This window comes from Brachycentrus maculatus, unplaced genomic scaffold, assembly GCF_059751285.1.
Source record: "Brachycentrus maculatus isolate JH-2025_06_01 unplaced genomic scaffold, ASM5975128v1 h1tg000620l, whole genome shotgun sequence".
NCBI classification, from domain to species: Eukaryota; Metazoa; Arthropoda; class Insecta; order Trichoptera; family Brachycentridae; genus Brachycentrus; species Brachycentrus maculatus.
Window position 1 is genome coordinate 346057 of NW_028281358.1, and position 19272 is coordinate 365328.

At 33.9% G+C, this 19272-nt stretch overlaps 1 protein-coding gene and 1 long non-coding RNA gene across 4 annotated transcripts in view; one reads left to right on the forward strand and one right to left on the reverse strand.

Annotated features, from left to right (window-relative positions):
* Positions 1–588: 588 nt before the first annotated feature.
* On the reverse strand, positions 589–10607 carry LOC148301013 (uncharacterized). Its single transcript, XR_015838860.1, has 3 exons — positions 10527–10607; positions 1605–1653; positions 589–1314 (listed from the first exon to the last, which is right to left on the reverse strand). It is a non-coding gene; the product is annotated as an uncharacterized LOC148301013 (long non-coding RNA).
* LOC148301014 (uncharacterized) overlaps positions 3729–19272 on the forward strand; it is a 35845-nt gene continuing 20301 nt past the window's right edge. The window contains exon 1 of one of the 3 annotated variants that reach the window (XM_088273944.1): positions 3729–4645. Coding sequence is in view for 1 of the 3 variants with exons in the window: in XM_088273942.1 (XP_088130068.1) it covers positions 19050–19068 (19 nt within the window). In the remaining 2 variants the exon portion in view is untranslated. Of the gene's footprint in view, positions 4646–18612; positions 19069–19110; positions 19266–19272 lie in introns of those variants that run through there. The other 2 variants (XM_088273942.1, XM_088273943.1) reach the window with 2 other exon arrangements.

Consider the following 19272-nt stretch of genomic DNA (forward strand, 5'->3'; position numbering starts at 1 on the left):
CTGCCAGTTTAGCTTCCGCTATATATATATATATATATATATATATATATATATATATATATATATATATATATATATATATATATTTATATATATATATATATATATATATATATATATATATATATATATATATATATATATATATATATATATATATATACATATATATATATATATATATATATATATATATATATATATATATATATATGTATATATATATATTTTTATATATATATATATATATATATATATATATATATATATATATATATATATATATATATATATATATATATATATATATATATATATATATATATAAAGCGTCGTAATATTTTTCTTTGTAAATTAGGTGTAATATATGTAAAGTGGGTGTATAATAATAAAATCTACAATGTGTTGCTTTGTAATAAAAGAAACGACATTAAAAGTTTATTCTTAATTAATGTTTACAATATTTTTCTATATATCTAATTCTGACAGTTCACTTTATTATATTTTTCTATCTGGTGTCTTTTGTTTATTCAGTGCGACGCATGCGACATCTGGTGGTATATCTCCTATTGTCGTATTTCTCATTTTATCAAGGATATGTAACTTTTTAATTTTTTTATTATTTATGGTTCACAAACAATGAAAAACATATTACATGAAATGAAATACAGTGCAATACAAATTGTTTGAATGTTTTCCATCAATTAGTTTTTCATCAAATGTATACGGTATATGAACTAGAGACCAGCACGCTTCGCCTCAAGGTTTGCAATAAAGATTAATGAATATTTCGTCATTCAGTTGACACAAAACATTTTTCGCGGAGCGGGTGCTGTTTGCGCACACCGCCGGCGCAGTGTGCACGCAGCTTTATTCCGAGTGGATTCCTGTTGTTTTTATTTTGTAATTTAGAATATTATTACGTTTAGCGACGCGTGGGCGAGCCGCAGTGCGCACTGGCTGCGCGCAGTGCCGGATTTACGCACGAGCTAAATAACTTTACTTTTCGTGCGGCCCTGGTATCTTAGCCCATGTACGTTGCGTCTTGGCTCCAGTCTTGTCAGTCAGTCCACCGCCTCCTGGATATCCCGAAGGTCACCACCAAACCCTGTGAGCCTTCAGTCGTGCACTATGAACCTCATGGTCTGCTCAGCTCCACGCTCACAGTCAGGGTTGTTCCTTTTCCCCAAGCTCCAGAGCGAGTAGTTGCAGCAACCCTGCTCCATTCTTACTCTGTTCTGCTGTACCTACCTATGCCCTTCGAGGCAGACTGATCACCAGCCTGATGATGTCGGTTACGACGAAACCCGGTTGCTGGTCAAATAAAATTACATGGTTGTTATTTTATTATATAATAGGAAACAATAGTATTTTTACGATGAAGTTCACAAACACCGAGTTAAGAACTAATTTATGTAAAACTGAAGATATTTCTTTACTTGTCACAAAAAATATCGTATTTGATTAAAAATTTGTACTCATATTTCCTGGTGGAACTGCATTTTATATAATAAAATAAAGACTTTATGGTTTTTCGTATATGCAAACTAATATTTCTATTAGATAATTAAATTAAATAATTAAATATTCACGATTTTTTTTACCCAAACATCCCAAGAGCGACATGCGGAGGCACAAACAGATCCCGAGGATCTACAAAAAGAAGAAGAAGAAGAAGATTTATTAATGAAATAATAAAAAAAACTAATAGGCCGCATATATATTTTAGCTTAGAGCCGTCACTACTCTGGATCTGGCAGTAACTGAGCGCAGTGGCCCGTTCCTTGTTATCTCTGGTCGCTGATAGCAACTTGCTTGCTGCTGCTGCTTGCTGCAGCGAACACCAGGACCGGACCTACTTGGGATAGAGCACTTGTGCACTACACGGATTTTTACCGTCCGGCAGTCCGGTTTAAAAAAAAAATAAAAACGACTACGACAGTTTAGCGTGATCGAAATTACGCGCACCGTGATCACGCACCGATCAAGGGCACCGATCCGAAGAAAGACGGCCAAAAGTACTAGCCAATAATCCGTTTTATAACAAAAAAATCCTTTAACCACCCTCATTAATTCCTCTCCTTTCCTTCTCCTTCCTGTAAAAACTCTGAATGTTTTTTAACAGTCATTATAACATAAATGTGGAATTGTTTAATTGGCTTTATTTTTATTAATGTAACTATTTTTGCTAATGAAATGTAATGTTTATTATTGTTAATGTAACTATTGTTTATTATATACTTTTTTTATTAAATATTAAATAACAGTAAAATTCCGTGTAGTGCACTAGCGCCCATAGGGCGTTTGTCCACTACGCGGAATTACACGACATGTTACCGTCCGGCACGTCAGTAAGCGTTTTAAAACGACGATTGGTTTGGATTGGCATGTGCTTTTGTCTATATTTTTTCGGATCGGTGCTCTTGATCGGTGCGTGATCGCTTAGAAATTTTGTCACAACGCCACATTCGAATACCCGCCTATTCTAATATGATATTTCTTTTCTTTTCCATTTAAATAGAGAGCCATAGCAATGCGGCGTCGGGTACAGATAGTTTTTTTAATAAAATTATTTAATCAATATTTAGAGCACAAAAATTGTGATTGTAAATTTTATGACTTTTTTGTTAAAATGTTCAATTTGAATTTGAATTTGATTTATCTTTAAAAACAACTTTTTTTAAAATCACTTCTTAATTTGAAGGAAGTGTGATTATGTATTAATTTTTTTTAAATATCTTTTTTTCGGCTTCCGACTCAATAAAAAATACTATTTTACTCATTCGATACATCAAACATTGACAATCATTTGAAAACGCATGAAAAATTACAGAAAACAACTGATATTAGACGTAGATGCGTTTGAAAGAAATAACGTTATATAGGGTGGCGCAAAATTAATCACCTTATTGAAAAATATTATAATTTTTGCAAATGGCATTGTACGTCCATCATAATTTACATTTGTAAACTAGACAGCTGCAGTATACAAACAGATTCAGACTGGTCCAAAATTAATCATCCAAGTTTGTTTTAGAATAACCTTTTTACTAAATAAAAAAAAATGATTTTGAGTGATGGAAATCTCTATTTGGACCTTAACATTTTTTTTGTAAAGTGAAAAGGGGCTGCCGCCAGTATTGATGCATAATTGTGCCCGTTTTATCAATCTGTTTGTATACTGCAGCCGTCTAGTTCACAAGTGTCAAATATGATTGACGTACGACGCCATTTGCAAAAAATATAGCATCTTCCGATAAGCTTATTAATTTTATGCCAACCTGTATTATAAACCAGTCATCAAACACAATAAAGAATGTAAAAATATTGGAGGGAAAAATGGTGAACGATATGTTTTGTTTATTTATTTGCTTAGTACTTCCGTAAATTAATTTACGTAGGTATCGAAGAGAGCGAGGTTCTGGTACGGGCAAGAATCGCGGAATTCATTAGAATTCCGCGATTGTTGCTTTATGAAAAGGGATTAATAATGTAAAACAATGTATTGCGTGCGATTATGTTCCAATTGAAATCGATAATCTCCAAGTACAAAGTACTATCTACAAGTACCTACCTATTAAGTGTCGAACAAAATGTAGAATCCAACATTCCTCGGGCAGGAACTCGCCTCGCCGTATGCCGCGTCCGCCCCCGTATGCCCAACACGAGTGGGCTTTGCTTCCATAATAAGGTAAACTTGGGACTGTCTTAATACATAGCCATAAATTAGTTTAGCAGAGAACACCAGGCGAAAGACAGCGTTCGCGAGAGCTCAAAAATACCCGAAAACATAAATTACGTTCGTCAAAATGGATCCAAAAGCGCGGGATCCCTTGAAAATTATTGCCAAGTGTCATTTCGAACAAATCTCGCGAATTCAAAAATAATGTTTCCATGCTAAAGAAATGTGATAAATGAACGTTCGATATTTTTTGAAATTCAATTGTTTATCCTAGTATCTACCTACTCTATTTAAGTGTTGCCCTAATTCAAACAATAATTCTTTCCAATTTAAAAATGATGTTGCCACGTTGACAAGATAATGTAAAGTGATGAAATAACAAATGTTTTAGTGTACGTACCTACCTAATCATAAAAATATTTTAATATTATTGAAGTGTCACCTATTCCGAACGATAAATCTTTTAAAATAAAATTGTGAAACAAAATAAAATTGCATAATTTTGATATTAACCTGTAAAATAGCGGTTAATGTTTTAAATGATTCCATAGAAACGTGATAACAATAAAGAAATTGAAGATGGTGTAGTATGTAACTACCTTTTTTCTTATTTCAAATTTATTATTTAGAACAATTCTTTTAAATTTAAAAATAGTGTTGCTATGGTAACAAGACATTTTTAAACCTACCTACTTACTTAAGTACCTATTAGTCCAGACTTGCGTATTTAGGTACAGATTGATTTTTTTACTAGTTTCTGCCATATAAACGATAGACGTAGGTACCATAATTAAAGTGCGCAGGTGATATTGTAGAATAGAAGGTATGGCAGTGCAGAAGTGACGTAATTTAGTGAGATTAATTCAAGAAATGAGATGACGTCGAGGACCAATCACTGATCACTGAGAATGTATCATATCCGGCGGTAAAACAGCGCGACATGGAATTACATTCTATAGTGAGGTTTGTTCACACTTTTTATTCATACCTGCTAAATTCCAAAAGAAATATGTCATTATTTTATAATATTAAGGAGTGGATTTAAAAAATACTTTAAACAAAAAAAAAGAGAAATATTTGTGTTATTTACACGAATATTTCAATTTCATACTATTTCTGTGAGCCTAAGCGGCTCATTATTAGAAATAGGTATCAAATTGTGGTAGAGTGGATTCGAACCGAGAAACTCTGACTTACGAGTCCGCGACACTAACCACGGGACCACAACCCGACATAAAAACTACTAAAATTTATTTTTCATATTTTGTGCATATATTTATTAAATTTACAAATATGAATATTTTTTTTCGCATTTTCCGGACCTTTGATACGAGCATTTAACATTGTGTATAATAATATTTGAAATATAATGTACATCCTAATTTTTAAATATGTATTTTTTTAAATATATTTTTACTAATGTAAATTAAAATATATTTAAAATAAAAAAATAAAACCCTTATCCGCACCCCGATGGTGCATAGGGCACTGCGTCATATAACGCAGTGTTATCTTGATCGCTTACACATGAAGGAAAGGTGATCAGCCCTCCGCTTCAGGAACCAGTCCAGGGTAATATTGAATAAATATTACAGTGAAAAAATCACAAATATTTATTTGAACCCCCCTGGGAATCGAACCCGGGACCTCCAGAATGGTAGCCGAGCGTGCTGACCATTACACTACGGAGGCAGGCAAGATATATTTAAAATACATTTAAAAAAATATATTTAAAAAAAAAATATGTACACAAACGAGTATTATTTTTATAATATTATAAAAATATATATACCTCCATATATAAATATTAAATACAAAATTACATTTAAAAAATCATTATTACGTTCTGACATCTCAACATGGATGAAAAATAATATGGAAGTCTGGGGCTTACGACCTGTCACATGCTGGTTTTAGTGCATCAATTTTTCCAAGTGTAACATATATTCACCTACCCATGGTTGATAAATACACTACACAATTTTTGTAACTCATAACATACAGTATCATATAAATCTTACGTCGCTTCATGTGTGAGTTCGGGGCAGTATCCACGGTTGATTTGAGTAAGCTTTGATTTCATAGATACTCCTTTGTTTTAAATCCTTGTTCACTAATTTGCGTTTCTCTACAGGAGACATTTTTATATGCGAAAATATTTCCCAAGTAGAGAAATAATAATAATTAGGATTATTTTTATAACGCAATTTTCGTAAAATACTACCTCAAGGGTATTTTAAGAAACCCAGATTTGTGAACAACGGTTTGGACACGCTCGAGATGTTGTGAAAAACATTATATTCGTGATTTCTAGGTTTTTATTTGTGTTTGAAATTTTAAAAAATTAACATATATAAAGCAAAAACATATTCAACACCCTTATTTCACTAATACAAAAAAAAACAGAAGTTTCTTTTATACTATCTCAATTAATCGTTCTTTATATCATTATTTTAAACAAAATTAGTGCACTAGTAAATCGAGAGTAAAAAAATTCACTTTTATTAATTCGCTAATATTACCCCGGACTGCTACTCGAAGTGGAAGGCTGATCACCTCTCCTTCATGCGTTAACGTTCAAGATAACACTGCGTTTATATGATGCAGTGCCCTATGCACCATCGGGTGCGGTTGAGGGTTTGAAGAAGAAGAAAATCAAAAGTCTGCCTAATATTATTTACAAAATATAATAATAATAATAATAAATCCCTTACCGCACCCCAATGGTGCATAGGGGACTGCTTCATATAAACGCAGTGTTATCTCGATCGATTACACATGAAGGAAAGGTGATCAGCCCTCCACTTCAGGTACCAGTCCAGAGTAATATTGAATAAATATTAGAGTGAAAAAATCACTTATATTTATTAAACCCCCCTGGGAATCGAGCCCGGGACCTCCAGAACGGTAGCCGAGCATGCTGACTTACACTACGGAGGCGGACAAATTTACAAAATATAATAACTTTAAATCATTAAATGTCAATTGACTGATTTTGAAACCGGTTAACGATTCGTGTGGCCTTAACCTTCCGTTTTGACAGATAATCCATAGACATCCAATGAAATAGAGATCCAGTCGTTTGTAAAGTGACGTCATCTTGAGACAACCAATAGAAAAGCTGATAGTGATTAGTGAAAAACAATAGATTGCTTTCGTGAGTACAATGATAGATTTTCTTGAATGATTTTCGCAGATACTTTGTGGCACATTTTATAAGCTTTATAAAATTAAATAATTTTGTTTTAACCACTTTTTATTGGTACACTTTATCCAACCGGTTTCGACAAGAACCTTGTCACCATCAGGGTTTATGTACTAAATTCTAAAACATTGAAACACTCGCAGTTAATTACTATTACAATCAAAACTTCCACGCACTCCGTACACCGTATGAAAATATGATTTAAAAACATAATTTAAAAAACTCCTAAATGTTGTTTTTATTGTGCATTGCGTAGCGAATACGTCAACTCCGAATGACAACTTGTGAGCTTAGAATGATAGATTTTTTTTAAAATATATTTTTTAGTTATTTTTTGACATCTCATCAAAGATGAAGAAGAATATGGAAGTCTGGGCATTTACGGGGCTGACGACCGTCATCGGCTTAAGTGATCACTTTACACACGTGTAACATTCACCAATTCTACCCATTATTGACAACCACACTACTCAAATTCTTGGAAGTTCTATATATATGAACCAATTTAGAAACCTTGTTCTTGAATCACTAGAACTTCACTAGAGACATCTATTGGTGAGATGTAAAGAAGCTTTTTTATTAAGCAGAAACTCTTATATTAGTATGTGAGATCCGAATCCTGGATTATAATCACACACATGAGAAACGCCAGAAAATACCATTTTCATTTTTATTATTGAGCTTATAATTTGACCAGATAATTTATTTACAACATTTTAAGTGTGTCCAAATACTTGTTCACAAAATCTGGATTATCTCCAATTACAGGAGTTATTTTCATATTATTTTTTAGTTGTCTTAGAAAATTTAGGATTTATAGCATATTTAATGGTTTATATCCATCAATCAAGATCCTTTACAAAGCTCATTTATTTGCATTATTCGTCTTTTGTCATTTTCCAAATAAGACACCGCCAAATCCGATAGATCCTTATATCCTCACATCAATTTTTGTCAACTGAATACTCTCTTATGCATACTCTGTTTCCAATTTAAATCTCTCCCTTTCGAAAATTAAGATTCTTATTTGAAGTCTCGTTTAACATAACCGTATGTGTTTTCACAAAACATTCCCCGTTCGCGGCTGACAAAACCGTTTGTGTTTTTACTTTGCTCCAAGTTTCGAACCTCAGTTCAACTTGGAGGGATTTTTTATGGTGTGGAACTTTGGATAAAATAATACGTCAATTTTTGGCCTTATGATATCTGTTGAAATATCTAACTAATAATTTGTAACATCACAAGGATAAATAAAAGAACAGATCCCTGATTTTTCTTGCGGTCGGTAATTAGTTCGCACCATAATCATACCCTATATCTGTCTCACTCTCGAAGCTACGCATCGCCAGTGGGTAAGAGTGACACACGATGCGTGCTTTGATTTATTTATGTTACGATCTTATTTGTTTATATTACAATATATTTCAAGAATAATGTGACACGAGTGTATTATAGAGTACCAAAAAGGCACAATGAATCCCATTGAACGTTTTTGTTTAAGAAAATAAATCATTGCTTAACTAAATACATGATAAAAGTAATCATTTAAAAAACGGCGAAATACCGCCGCGCACGGGCGTCTCTCAGGAACAAAGTGAACGCGGTTAAAAGGTTAACTTACCGAGTCTATAATTTCTAAGCAACTGTTCATCTAACCATCCCCCCGCTTCCCCACTCACTCTGTCTTTGCACATGATCTTCGCCTGTTCCACACGCATGCATAATCTAATGGTCGATATATTGTTATACTACAAATTAACTTCAAGCAGACTGAATGCAGTCGGAATGCGATCCTTCAGACGAATGTGTGGCAAAACGATGTTTGATAGATGTTCGAATGATGAAATAAGGAAATAAAAACCTATCAGCGAAAGCTAAACTGGCAGTACACAACGGAGTCTTGGTTCCGACCCAAATGTATGGAAGTGAAACATGGAGTTGGTAAAAGAAGGGTGAAAGTAGACTGAATGCAGTCAAAATGCGATCTCTCAGAAGAATGTGCGACAAAGCGATGTATGATAGATGTTCGAATAGTGAAATAAGGAAGGAATGCAAAGCTGGGACAAGCATTATCGATTAAATTAAGAAAGGTGTGTTGAGATGGTTTGGACATGTGGAACGTATGAGTGAAGAAAGAACGGTTTAAGAAAATTATGAGGCGAATGTACTTGCAAAAAGAAGCAGAGGAAGACCGAGGAAAACTTGACACAATCAAGTATGTCAAATACTTGAAAGCGGCCGGATCAGGAGTCGTTATAATCGTCGGATATGAATGAGGAGATGCATGTGTGTGGAAGAGGCGAAGAATGTTTGCAAAGACAGAGTGGTGTGGCGTTCGATTCTCTCTGCCTACCCCTGCAGGGAAGCGGCGTGATGGTTAGTTAGTTAAATTAACTTCTTGTCACGGGTTCTACTTAAAATAAATCGCCATATTGATGGAACACTTTGCGAAAAAGATGTTTTTTTAATGGATGAAGAAATGATGTATAGGGTACGAGCCTGGATTCAATAAATGTATGAACTTTTCGTTACAAGGTCAGACTTTTAGCAGAATCACAGAATACCAACAAAAAATAAATTTAAAAGTTAAAGTTGGGAATAATTAGATGCAGAAGCAATGCAGCTGCTATATCCTGTTCCCGATTCATAGCTGAAGTATGCAAAATGCAATAACCAACATGACCCGGTATATTAGAAAGGTCACGCTAAGTCAGGGCTGCGAAATTCGTCAAAACTTAATTCACCGAACATAATAATAATAATTTATTTATCAAATGTTAAAATCAAAGACATTTACAACATTTTGGTCAAATTATAAGCTTAAATGATATTTTCTGGCGTTTCTCATGAGTGTGATTATAATACAGGATTCGGACCTCACATATTGATAAAAGAGTTTCTGCTCAATAAAAAGCTTCTTTTCATCTCGCCAATAGATGTCTCTATAGAAGTTGTAGTGATTCATGAACAATGTTTCAAAATCGGTTCATATATAGAGCTTCCAAGAATTTGAGTAGTGTGGTTGTCAATAATGGATAGAGTTGGTGAATGTTACACGTGTGTAAAGTGATCACTTAAAACAGCCTATGACGATCGTTAGCCCGTAAATGCCCATAAATCCATTCTTCTTCATCTTTGATGAGATAAAAAATAATATCAAAGACATTTGTTTGAAAATGCCATAACAAGGCGAAACAATTGTCACAAAATTTATTTTTATGTGTTTTTTAACAATAAAATACAGTTTGGTAGACTAAAAAAATCGGTGTTTGATTTTAACATTTTAGATATAAATTAAAATGGAGTTCTACAAATTAATTGCTAAACCTATAAATAATATAATAACAATATTTTAACATCTTAAGATAGATAAAAAAGAATATGAATGTCTGGGTATTTACAGGGTTTATGACCTGGCATAGGCTGGTTAAGTGATCGTTTTATACAAGTGCAATATTCACCATTCTACTTTTTCTACCAATTTTTTTGTAACTCCTAGATACATTGATCAATCTTGTGACACAGTTGTCTTCTTCGTCTATGTTGAGATGTCAAAATGTAAAAATATCTCTTGTGTGTAGAAAATTCAGATTCGTGAACACACTCAAAATGTTGTAAATAATAATAATGTGTACTTACGCTAACTCACCTAGAGTCATTTACAAAGTAGTACGTTTTTCCATTAGATTTAATTATGCTTTTCATAGAATTGTATATTCCATTATATAAAATATATAGTGGTCAGTTCGGGAATCGAAATGATCGGCGGGTATGTATTTATTTCGGGAATCATCTGCCAAAGTAAAAAGTAAGTAAATTATTATTAAATGAAATATTGTTACCATTCGAAGAACTCGAATTCGGGGAATTTAATTTCGAAGAATTTTGACACGGCTGTTTCTTGAAATCAAGACAGAATATTCGATTAGGTAATGCAGTACAATCATAATTATAGAAATACATTATATGATGGAAAGAGATATAATGAATGGTATAAAATTGTATTTATTATTTTATATTTAAGCTTCGTTTTTAGCACACCTCATCCACATTCTCATTTAATGATCCTTTTTAAAAAATTAACCATGAATGAGTTATAAAAAAGCGCACATATGTTTCAAAAGTGCGGGAGTCGCTGAAACAAATGGTATATTTGTACCATATGTTTGTATATGTGCAAAATCATAATGATGCCGTGAGTGGAAACTCGAAACGCTGTAAAGACAAATTAGAAAAAAAGTCCAGCATATTTTAGCAAAAAATCATGGTAGATTAACTGGACACACTCAAAATGTTGTAAATAAATTAACTGGTCAAATTATAAGGTAAATAAATTGAAAATCTTCTTTTCAAGCGTTTCTCAAGTATGTGAATATGTATAATCCAGTATTCGGACCTCTATGGAAATAGTCTTTGTTTAATAAACGTTTTTAAGATGAGGAGAGCGTTTTTGGAACTTGATTTTATATTTATATAAAATGCGAATCCATCAGAAAATATAAGAAAGTATAAATGTATAAAAATCAGAATAATAAAAAATTTAAAATAATTAAAAACATAGTAATTTTTATTTTATCTGAGCAATGTCCCATGCCCTGACGACTGAGCTTAGCTTACCGAATTTCAACTTCCTGTCTACTATTTACTACGTTCCTATATAGCAGTAGTTTTCTTCAACTACATCATTTTTATCCCTTCAAATACTATAAACTATTCCCTCAGATTTAAAGCTAACCTCGTCTTCATAGAATTAACGATCAAGTTAACAGTGCCATAAGCACCATTTACGTGCTGAAAAGGTTTTTAAAATTATATTTAATAAATATATATATATATATATTATTATGAATGATTCAATATTGTTTATTGATTTTGAATTAGCTTTGGGGAATAACATGACAATTAAAATATAAAAATAAAACACTTGTATACTACCAATTTTTGAGTTTATTAATGTAAACTCGACTAGTTTCGAGAACTACAGATGTCCTCATCAACAGTTAAAAATGCAAATAGTTTGTATTTTCACCTGTTGATACTAGCCGTGTTTATATTAATAAATAAAAATGTGATATCATACACGTGTTTTATTCAAACGAGCATATTTTAATGTTGACCGTTGAAATGGCTAAGATATAAAAAAAAACTAAATTTTCCTTCATTTCATTATAACAATTTATAGCGTATTACGTTTTCTACGACAATATGTACTTGCGAGTAATTCCGCGGGAGAGATGTATAGTAATGAAAAATAAAGAATAGAACACCCAGGAGAGCAGAAAACAGCGAGGAAATGACAACATATGTATTAATTGTAACTGCAGACAATTGGTAGAATTCCACATTTAATTGATGTGTAATATATCTACAATTAAACACGGTTATTGGATTGAATTCTACTTTATTTACATATATTATATGTGACGCGTTTCGTCTTATTAAGACATCAAACACTGACTAAAAATATTTACAAAACGTCCTTATATACTAACAATAATTGCTATACATTGCTATTAATTGTCACATATTATATATGTAAATAAAGTAGAATTCAATCCAATTACCGTGTTTAATTTTGCATATATTACCTAACAAGACAACATATGTGTAAAGCTTATGAAATTACCGATTTTTTAAACATATTATTTTTGACTTTAAAGCTATTACGCGATATAAGGTATTTTATTTTTAGCAATGTTGACTGCATAATGTGTAACTAATTACCCATCACGCTGCTCCTCCGCAGGGGTAGGCAAAGAGAATAGAACGCCACAACAATCTGTCTTTGCACACAATCTTCGCCTCTTCCATATTCATACATCTTCTCATACGTACATAGTGTTTGACTTTGTACGATAGAGCTATTATAAAGCTACCGTGCGAGGGGTCCTGGGTTCGATATCCAGGGGGGGGGGGGTAAAATATAGCGTAAAACCACTATTATATATGTGTATATATATATATATATATATATATATATATATATATATATATATATATATTTTTTTTTTTTATTTATTTTTTTATTTTTTTTTTATTTGACCAGCGACGTCGTTACCGACATCACCAGTCTGATGATGTCGGTAACGACGAAACCCGGTCGCTGGTCAAATAAAAATAAAGTGAAAAAGCTAAAAATATTGGTTTTAATCTAATAATATATAGTTAGTAAATAATGACATTTTGCAAATATTTTAATAATGTCTTGATAAGATGAAACGCTTCACATTATGTATCATTAAATATGTAAATAAAAATAGAATTCAATCCAATAACCTTGTTTAATTTAGGATATATTACCCAAAAATTTAAAATGGAATTCAACTGTCTGCAGGTACAATAAATGAGACACTATTCATTTGTTCCCATTTGAAAGCGCAGTTGGCAAACGTGTACTACATATGTACATATATAATTCGATAGTTATGTTACACATTTTTCTAAACGAGTGTAATGACACTGTACTAATATGAATATTGAATGTTATCCAATCCATCGGCAAATTAATGTGGGAGTTTAAAATAATTTTCTCTACCATATCCGTCGTAAGCTGGTCCGCGCACACATGTCTGGCCGACACTTGCTTCAAGGCGACCCGTTCGCGATCTGGAGCTCTCTTACACCCAAGTCCGCTTCCCACTCGCCCATCGGCCGACTCCGTATCAAATTATGATATCAACTGGTCAACATGTTAATAAACTCGATAATAATTGCTCCCAAATCGTGTGGCAATGTTCATTTATTTAAAATAGGTGCCCAATGTGAAAGGTCCACTTCAATGAATGTCGCAATTGATATTTGGATGGATAATTCGCTCACTCCTTTCAACAACGTCAAATATCAAAAAACTTGGTTTTTCAGTAGATCGTTTTTTAAGTTTAAGTAAAAATATAGTAAAACGTATTAAAAATAAAATCAAGTCACTAATTTAACAAGATCTTTTTAGGTCAAACCTGAATGTTTTTTCTCCATCCAAAAAAATGTAGTATATAAAAAAAAATCAAACAATACCTTTTCTTCCAAATGCAAAAACGACACTTTCTGCCCTGTAGCGGGTAAATATTTAGTTAAAAATATGCCTCTTTTGCTGGGATATAGTACTTTTTCTAGGCATTCCGAAAACATGCACAACTGAAAATTTACGATTTTTGTATCAGGAAATGTGCTTTCTATTTGACTTCTTTTCCATTTCATCAGACTGAGCTACCAGAGCTGGGTACCACTAGTCAATTATAAATTGGGTCATATAAAATGTCTCTGCGGTGTTTTTGGTACATTTTTAAACAAAAAATTTCTTCGTTGATAATCAATTTAAAACAAGTACATATTGACCATTATTATCAGTGACCTTATGCCGTTTTTTTCAGGTTGCTTCTTTAGTTTATCGTCGAAAAACTTAGCCAAGTAATTTTCAGCGGTACTTCGTAGGCCAATTTTTAACCACGCAGAGAGTTTTGCAGGGCCCGATTTAATATTATTGGTAATCAGACGGTGCAAGATCCGGACTATAGGATGAATGCATCAAAACTTCTCAACCAAAAACTAACTAACTAACTAACTAACTAACTAACCATCACGCCGCTTCCCCGCAGGGGTAAGCAGAGAGAATAGAACGCCACACCACTTTGTCCTTGCAAACATTCTTCGCCTCTTCCACGTTCATGCATCTCCTCATACATACCCGCCAATTGTTACGACTCCTAACTTGACCACTTTCAAGTATTTGGCATACCTGATCGTGCCATGTTTTTCTCGGTCTTCCTCTGCTTCTTTTCCTAATTACATTCGCCTCATAAATTTGTTTTACCGTTCTTTCCTGACTCATTCGTTTTACATGTCCAAACTATCTCAACACACCTTTCTTAATTTTATCGATAATGCTTATCTCAGGTTTGCATTCCTTCCTTATTTCACTATTCGCACATCTATCATACATCGTTTTGTCGCACATTCTTCTGAGAGATCGCATTTCGACTGCATTCAGTCTACTTTCATCCTTCTTTTGCCAACTCCATGTTTCACTTCCATACATTAGAGTTGGAACCAGGACTCCGTTGTGCACTGCCAGTTTGGCCTCCGCTGATAGGTTTTTATTTGCTATAACTGGTTTCAGTGCACCATTCACTTTGTTCCCAGCATTCACTCTCCTTTCTATGTCTTTATCAATCTTTCCATCCCTAGAAAACATACTACCAAGTTCCTTCAATTTTATTCGAGTCATCAAAAATGTTTGTGGCCACCCTTGTCATGATGGAATACAACTCCCTTTCTGTTGGCATTTTGTGATAGGTACGTGATCAAGTGATTTCGTGGCATAATTTATTAGTGTCCATACATATTTACATTGTCAGTGACAGGTATATTGAAAGCTTTTAAATGTAAATTCACAGTAAAATCGGTATACAATTTTATATTTTTTCACATTTTCAATAAATTTCGCAACTTGGTTAAAAAATAAATTGCTTTGTAAGAGCAGATCTGTCAGGAAGACTAGATGCTTCTGTATCACATCTGGGCATGCGGTGGGATAGCTTTCAATGTCCATACACATTCTGTCATGAAAATCATTCGTAGAATTATATGTAAATAAATAAAACATTATCTCCCCCTTTCTCTAACTTCGTTCTTTCAAGAATCCTCTAGGATCTTTCGCAAATTGCGTTTTTTTTTTTAATTATTATTTTATATTATTTATTGTAACTGCAGACAGTTGGTAGAATTCCATATTGAATTGTTGGGTAATATATCCTAAATAAAACAAGGTTTTAGTTGGATTGAATTCTACATTTATTTTCTCTTCTCCGTCTTAATCCTCATTGCTGAGGGCTGTGACCCTTGCAGAAGCAATGACTCTTCTCCAGTTATCCCTTGACTGCGCTGCACGTAGCGCTCCAACCACTGAGGTGCCTGCTGCTGCCTTAATTTGATCAGTCCATCGTGTGGGGGATCTTCCTCTCCCTCTCTTTCACTTCAGGATACCGATCACAACTAGTCGTTCCAGGCTATCCTCGTTGCTAAGCGCAACGTGTCCAAAGAACTGGAGAATCCGTCGGGTACAGATATTGGCCAGAGTCAAGCCATCCAAGCGTAGTTCCTGGCGAACATTTATTTATGTTTATCTTAATACGTGACGCGTTTCGTCTTCTTAAGACATTATCAAACACTAAAAATGTTGTTTGATAATGTCCTAAGAAGACGAAACGCGTCACGTATTAAGATATACGTAAATAAATGTAGAATTCAATCCAACAAAAACCTTGTTTTATTTTGGATATATTACCCAAACATTTATTATTTTAAAGCTAAATGGTAATACATACACGAAATTTGTAAAAAATGAAATAATGCTTATAAAATTATCTATGATTTATGTTCTATCAATTTTATTGATTTGGGCGCTGGATTTTGAGGAATTGATCACGGAATGCGGCGTTCTTTGACTACCATTTATTAATAACATTTAATTCCTTCATAGTTGATATTTCTAATCTAAATATTCCCATCGCTCAAAGAAACTTTATTAATCATACCGCGAGGAAATTCGAAATGGCACAGCCATAGTGATAATACTCTATTGTGTGCGATAGTGAAGTTATGCGTAAAAAAAACTATTTACGTCTCAATGTTCCCATTCGGAACTAGAAATGGAACGTGGTAACTTAATATTTTGGACCTGAATTCTGAGCCAAAATATTAAAATAGACTCAACTCTCAATACACAACAAAATAAACTCTTAGGCGAGTCTGCGTTCCTGATACTATGATGTCTATTTTCTCATTCGTTACACATAGAAAAACATTTTTTCAAATCTTTTATTAAGTTCTTTTATTTTACTCCAACCCTTATCTATACCTGACGGTGCATAGGGCACTGCATCATATAAAAGCAGTGTTATCTTGATCGTTTACACATGAAGGAATGCTGATCAGCCCTCCACTTCCACCGTCCCTAGGTCATATTGAATAAATATTAGGGTGAAAAAATCACTTATATTTTTTTGACCCACGCCCTGGGAATCAAACCCGGGACATCTAGTACGGTAGCCGAGCGTGACATTTTATTTTAGTTATTTGAAATATAAAAGTATATTTTAGTAATGAATATTATTGTTTAGGATAACATCCGTAATTTATCCTGTGTTTCTGTTAATGATTGATCATTCTAGTGGAAGAAATCACTAACTTCGTTGTATGACTTAAAAATAATACAAACTTAAATTTTTTTTTCACCACACTAAACGATATTTTTAAATATTTAAAGTAGGTACACTGATTTTTAAAATTGCTGAAATAATTATTTAAAAATTATTATACATATATGTTATGTTATGTTATGTGCAAAAGAGCCAGTCTAAAATTATAAAAAGAAATTAGTGATATAATCATATACACATCAGTATAATCATATAACATCAGATATAATCATATAACGTCAACACATCAATGTTGATATTAAAAGTAATATTGTAATACAATTTTAAATGTAATTGTAATTGCTAAATAAAGCATTTCTTAAATATCAATAATAACAATTGTTTTTGGTATTGGTGCAAATAATTGTTATTGATTGAATTTTTAAAAATCCTTATTATTTGAAAAAAAAATCGTTTCACTCTAAACATATCAAACACACGTGATATATTATTTTTTAACATCTCATCAAAGATGAAGAAGAATATGGAAGTCTGGGCATTACGACCGTCATAGGCTGGTTTAAGTGATCACTTTACACACGTGTAACATTCACCAATTCTACCCATTATTGACAACCACACTACTCAAATTCTTACCCATATATTCTACCCAGATGTACTAAATAATGCAAAAATAAGAAAATTCATAAATCCAAAAAAAAAAAAGTTGGCATTTATTTACTGTTTTTAGTTTTATTAATAATAATCTATTATGCCTTTCATAAACATGTTTGTGATTCAGAATTTTGTATTATTTTACAAAAACAGTCAGAGTTATCAAAATAGTAATAATCGCAATAATCGGTGGGTGTGTATGAGGAGATGCATGATTGCAAGAGGCGATGATTGTTTTCTAAGACAGAGTGGGGTGGCGTTCTATTCTCCTGGAAGACCTCCAATTCGATCCACGGCACAAGAGACAGATAATGGAACAAATATACCCGAAGATCTATAAGAAGAAGGAAAAAAAGTATTTGATGGAAGAAAAAAATAAGTAAATAAATATGCTAAAGGCATTGGAGGAAGAATAGTAAGTAGGTAGGTACTACATGAGACAAGAGGAAGAATGGCCGCAATAGTTAAGGCACTCTGGGTCGCATACTGGCTGGTGAAATCTATCGCGAAGGTATACCGTCCCTCGGCAATAAGACGAGTCATCGAATATTGCATCTTAATTTTGGGCGAACATAAAATCGTCAGTTGTAGGGTTGACGCAATCGTTGCAACGTGGAAGTAACAGATTATTCCCTATAAGGGAGTCACGGATTCGAACCGTGGCTAAAAATATCCCGAGTGCTCTTTATGTAACGCATTAAGTGACAGATGAATGTTCCCTCAGGAATAAGATTAATCAAACCATTTTATGTATACAATCGTCTAGTCGTAGGGTTAACGCAATCGTTGCAACGTGGAAGAAACAGATTCTTCCCGATAAGGGAGTCCCGGATTCGAACCGTGGCTAAAAATACCTCGAGTACTTTATGTAACGCATTTAGCGGGTGAGATGTTCGCGGCAGCCAGTAGTGCCCAGTATGGAGAGATCGGGCGAACTTTCACTACCAAAACTCGAGACGCACCGGGATCATTTCGGCGCGAAATCCGTAAACCGAAAGCCGGAGGAGACGAGAGAGTTTCGGGAATTAGAATAGACACTCCGGTTGGAAAGGGAGTAGATAGAGAGGGATCTAGGAGTCGAGGAACGGACGTGTCTTTCGACTTATTCGCCCGAAGGGGATTCGGGATGTCTAGGCGCGCGGGATGAGGGTATTGTGTTCGGATTTAGCCGTCTTCGTGTCAGCTGCAGCGTCTCCCGTCCGCGTCTCCCGCACCCGGCCTATAAATATAGCGCTGTGGCCATATTAGGACCAATCTCAAGTTTCCCGCGCGTGCCAAATTAAGAAGTTAGTCCCGCGGCCGGCCAGTCGCCCGGAAGACGCTGCTTCGGCCGTAGCTGCCCTGGAGAGCGGCCATGTTGCCGGAAGTCGCAGGTAAACACCCCTTCCGCCGGATCTCGCCCAAGGTCGGCCCTTCGCGACGGCACCTACCTTCGTGCGCGCGTTGTACAACCTACCCCGCGCGACGACATGACTGCCCGACATTCGCATCCAGTGACGATCCGATCCGACTTATTCATAAATCGAGTGCCATTACTTTAAATATAACTGTGATTTTTTCGTTTGTTTATGTAAGTG